The 4,828-nt window shown below is 37.2% G+C and overlaps 1 protein-coding gene across 1 annotated transcript; it reads left to right on the top strand.

Moving 5' to 3' along the window:
• Positions 1-445: 445 nt before the first annotated feature.
• LOC129901424 (protein BOBBER 1-like) lies at positions 446-4,581 on the top strand. The gene is made up of 6 exons (XM_055976594.1): positions 446-999; positions 2,206-2,378; positions 2,508-2,556; positions 2,797-2,963; positions 4,126-4,209; positions 4,297-4,581. Exons 1-6 carry the CDS (start codon positions 609-611, stop codon positions 4,333-4,335), a joined length of 903 nt encoding a protein of 300 aa, XP_055832569.1. The 5' UTR covers positions 446-608; the 3' UTR covers positions 4,336-4,581.
• Positions 4,582-4,828: the final 247 nt, after the last annotated feature.

The following is a 4,828-nucleotide window of genomic DNA, read 5'->3' as shown; positions in this document are numbered from 1 at the left end:
GAGTAAAATACACCTAAATACATATTTTTGCTATCTGATATACGAAAATAGGAAAAGAGGCAAGCGACATGGGGATGGAACGAACGAGACAATCATGTATCCTAGATACATGCGAATCACATTAAATACATGTATTTGGTGTGATTTACATGTATCTAAGATACTAGATACATAGGAGATTAGCGAGCAAGATGGGGGAGGTGAATGAGATTTGTCTATGTATTTTAGATACAAGCGAATCCATTTAAATACAGTGTCGTTAGAACAAATTACACCTAAATTTGACTCATGTATCTCGAGATACATGTACCTGTACGTATTTAGATACACCCAAATTTGATAAATTCGTAATATTTCAGATTAGAATATATCTAAGTAATTAGTTTTTAAACTAGTGAGATTTCTCTAAATTTCGGAGGTAATTTTTACATTTTATATTGTATTTTAAACTCAGAGATCTTCTGGAATATTCTATAGGCTTCCTGTTCTTACATTTGGCTCACCACTTTTCATTTCCCTCTACACATAATACAATTAACCTTATTTCTACCAAATTCAAAATCCACCCCCAAACCCCTGAAACTGTGAACTGATTCTTGAATCTATCAATGGCGATCATCTCCGATCATAATGAGAAAGATAACAAACCACCCTCATCGTCCTTTGTATCACCAAAGCCTTTTAACGCTGTTCTTGATCCTGCAAACCCTCTAGGGTTTCTAGAAGCAGTATTTGAGTTTCTAGGCGGAGAATCCGATATCTTCAAGAGTGATTCTTTGGTAACTGATGTCAATGCTGTGGTTCGTATGGTGAAAGACAAGCTGGAAAATGAGGAGAGGAAGAGGAAAGATCAAGTACAGGGCTTACCTGGAAAGCCTGACAAGAAGCTTAAGGAGGACGTTCCTGTTGTTGTATCAAAGAATGAGGTTAAGGAGACGAAGGTCGAGGAGGCCAAGAACGCTAGTGAGGTCATGGAGGAGGACAAGAAGGGGCCTCTAGGTATTTTTCTTTAAACAAAATGTCTCATCTATGGTTTACTTTTCTTTTCCTTTTGTTGGCATTACGGACTTCTCTGGTGTTTTCAAGGAGTCTTTAGTTAGAGGCATGTGTACATTCGTGCATGATTTGATTACTGGGATACTTGGAAAGAATTATTATTTATTTAGTCCTGAAGCGAAATGAGTTATGAATTGAGAGGAATGGATTCAATCTACTTTTGAAATGGGGCATAATAAATTGATTGATTGATATATGATGGCTATATACTGCTTGTCCACTGGCTCTATTCTGTTTTGTGTATGTACTGTAGTGTTATACTAAGAGGTTGGTTTGCAAGTACTTGTTCTCCAACTCCACTCCCTTGAACCATTTGGGTTTCAAGATTACCACTTAGGGAAAAGATATAAGAATTATTGATTTGAACCTTGATCTTGAATATCATCTAATATATTGTTTATGGTTTTTAGCCTCAATTATAGTTTGTTTGAGGTAGATTTGTAAAGCAACGACAGTTGATGGGTAAGTGGTTTCAGATGTTTGCTCTTATCAAGTATGTTTAGAGCCTAATGTTCTGAAACAAATAAGTGTACCCAATAGCCCATTATTTTGTTGAAGCTCCACTCTTGATCTTCTGAGTTATATTTGTACAACATTTTAAGTGACAGTTAATGGCTAAGTGGTTTCAGATGCTATCATTTATCAAGTATGTTTGGATTCTAATTTTCGGAAGAATATCTATTAGCCCATTATGGAAGCCCTACTCTTGCTCTCTGGGAATTTGGAAATTGATAGCAGAGGACTTATGTGTGTTTCATTTGCATTGTGCCAATCTGCCGAGGGAGGGTCAATGTTGTGGCTTCTTTTGCTGTCTCCTTTATTTGTCGACATGACTTGGTCTTGTTACCTTTTATGTCATCAAAAGGTGGACTATATTCAGTTTGAACTAGTATACCTTTTTCTATGCTGTACAGGTGTGTACGATTGTGGCATACTGTTTATATTTTTGACAGAAGTCCTTTATCTTCAATTCTCTGCTATAGCATTATTCGTTTTCTAATTTCTTGAAATTTCAAACTCCATATAACACTTTGGCTATTCTTTATTCTCATCATATGTCAACTTCATATGTTAATTGGTGTTACTGTACAACCTCGTTTGTTTTGCATCACCAATAGCTTATTGCTCTTTCTGCTGATATGTACACAGCTCCCAACATAGGCAATGGCCTTGATCTGGACAACTACTCTTGGGGTCAATCCCTACAGGAGGTTAATGCTAACATTCCTGTACCTCAGGGAACAAAATCACGGTTTATTGTTTGCGATATAAAAAAGAACCATCTTACAGTCGGACTAAAGGGTCAGCCTCCGATAATTGATGTAAGTGCGTTCTCCTGTTTCTTGTCATTCAAAGATATCTTTTGCTCTTATTCCGTTTCAAAATGTGTAAGATTTGTATAATTTCCTTCTGAGCCCAGATATTAACATTCATCCTCTTTGTGGTGGAAGGGAGAACTCTATCGACCTGTCAAAGTTGAGGATTGTTTCTGGAGCTTAGGTAAGTTGCTGATATGTTTTGATGCATGGTTTCTTGAAATTTTTTTCTATTTACATCTGTTATTATTAGTACCCTGCCTATTGATTTTCACTGTGATACATAGTTTCAAAGTATGGGCATGTACCTATTAATCCAATAGTTTGCTGGTTAATCTTACTATAATCTGTGCAAGAACAGCTAATGCAGCTTTACTTTGAGGAGCATAAGATCGATAACTAACTATTGCCAACATCTTTGCAGAGGATCAGAAATCCATCTCTGTACTCCTTACCAAGAAGGACCAGATGGACTGGTGGAAATGTGTGGTGAAAGGTGAACCTGAACTCGATACCCAGAAAGTTGAACCTGAAACTAGCAGGCTATCAGAATTGGACCCAGAGACTCGATCTACTGTTGAAAAGATGATGGTAGGGTTTTATTGTTAATTGAAATTGTTCTGCTATGGTAACACTTATAATGTCGGAATTCTGCTGTCACTTCATTTTTACTTATTTCTACCAAGTAAACCCTTATTTATGTTATTCATATGAAAGTGTCTAGCTTCACTGACATGGTAGGTACTGCATAATTTGTGCTTATCCTATATCTTATGAGTCATTTGCTATCCACACTGTATGAACAAAAATGTACTTCTGGTTTAGTTTGTAGAAGCTTAGCATAGAAATGTGTTTTCGAGAAAAAACTTCTGATTTGAAGTTTACGAAGCTATTTTTGAGTCAAAAATTCTTCTAGTATATATCGGTTCTCAATTATGAAATCAAAATGTACATTTGGATTTGAGGTTAGTTATGAAAGGTAAGAACTGAAGATGCTTTATAGAAAAACTTCGATACCTGGTTGATTGGTTGTACAATTTTTTTAGTAGAATCTTTCGTATGGCACAAGAAAGAAACTAAACTCTTAAGGGACACAATGCCGAGCGGCATCTATAGTTCCATAGAATTATTAGAATTTTGTTCTTCAGGTTTAGAGGTTCCATTTTTTGCCCCATCTCTCAATTGGATTATAGCATATTGTGGTGCCCTTAATGCTGTGGTATTTAAATAAATGAACCGTCTCATTGTTGCTATGACGGGTGATTGTTTGGCTAGGAGGTTTACTTCTCATATAGCTACTGTTGATGATGCTAAGTTGTGTCTACCGGCTTCATCTGCCCACTAGCCATCCTTAATTACTGGACTTCATGGTGTTGAACATGCTTACCTTGGGAGTGTTGTAGCTTTTATCTTCATTTGGTAGAAGGGACAAGTAGCTCAAGTGGCAAAGGGTGGAGGATTTGTGGCTTCGGTCACATGTTCAAGCCCCACACCATGCAAAGCGAAGCCTGGTGTTTAATTGGAGAAGGGTAGAGGGGCGGGCCCATTATCCACCAAGTTTAGAAGGCTATGGTTGGTCCAAAGGGCGGGCCACAGACAGATTTCTCGATTATCAAAAAAAAAGTCTAGTGATGCTTGATTTACTTGTTTACTGGTTCTTTTGTTGAAAATTCATATTCACAAGAACTGACTTTCTTCTTGTATTTATGGATATTGATACCTTCTAAACGTGTGATGGATAATACTTCTGCAGTTTGATCAGCGACAGAAAGCAATGGGTCGTCCATCAAGTGATGATATGCAAAAGCAGGAGATGCTAAAGAAATTTATGGCTCAGGTACTTCATGATAATGTGTTTTTTTCTCCTGCTCCCCTCCCTCGAAGAGTATTCATATTAACTGATTTTGTTCATGATCTTCTGCAGCATCCAGAGATGGACTTCTCTACGGCGAAGATGTCCTGATTCGCGGGGTGTTTTGATAAGCAATCATATTTCTAAATGGGAATGTAGAGCTTGACCAGATTTTGGCATCTCTTCTTTACTTCGGTTGGGATTTAAGATGTTTTTGTGCATATGGGAAATATATATTCTATAGTGACTTTTCTGTAGACTAAGGAAATTTATGTATGTACTGCAATTGGAGTAATTGATCTAAATAGTAAACGTAAGCTGAACATGTTTATGTTCTAATTTATGTTTCTTCTCCTCTTCTCTGTGCTTGTTGAACTTTTGTTCTCTACTGCGGTTCATGTTTACCTTACACTGCTATTGGAAAGTGGTGTCTTGTACCGCCGTTGATCTCTTTACCTGAATTTATGTTTTGATGTTTCTATAGGATGCGATTCTGAGTGGTTCTGTCCATATTTTAGCAATTTATCAGTGCACACTCAACAGAGCAGTGTGGCTATAGTTCACTGTTTTTTGGTTTGGCTCACTGTGTGGGTGGGGTGCCAAG

Source organism: Solanum dulcamara, chromosome 8, assembly GCF_947179165.1.
Source record: "Solanum dulcamara chromosome 8, daSolDulc1.2, whole genome shotgun sequence".
NCBI lineage: Eukaryota > Viridiplantae > Streptophyta > Magnoliopsida > Solanales > Solanaceae > Solanum > Solanum dulcamara.
The sequence above is the reverse complement of the archived record's forward strand: the minus strand, read 5'-3'. Positions and strand labels throughout refer to the sequence as shown.

Excerpts from the sequence above, each read along its gene's own strand:
- LOC129901424 (XM_055976594.1), top strand. The coding sequence starts at position 609 with ATGGCGATCATCTCCGATCATAATGAGAAAGATAACAAACCACCCTCA. Across the intron at positions 1,000-2,205 it reads GGACAAGAAGGGGCCTCTAG|CTCCCAACATAGGCAATGGC; the intron begins GTATTTTTCTTT and ends ATATGTACACAG. Across the intron at positions 4,210-4,296 it reads TAAAGAAATTTATGGCTCAG|CATCCAGAGATGGACTTCTC; the intron begins GTACTTCATGAT and ends GATCTTCTGCAG.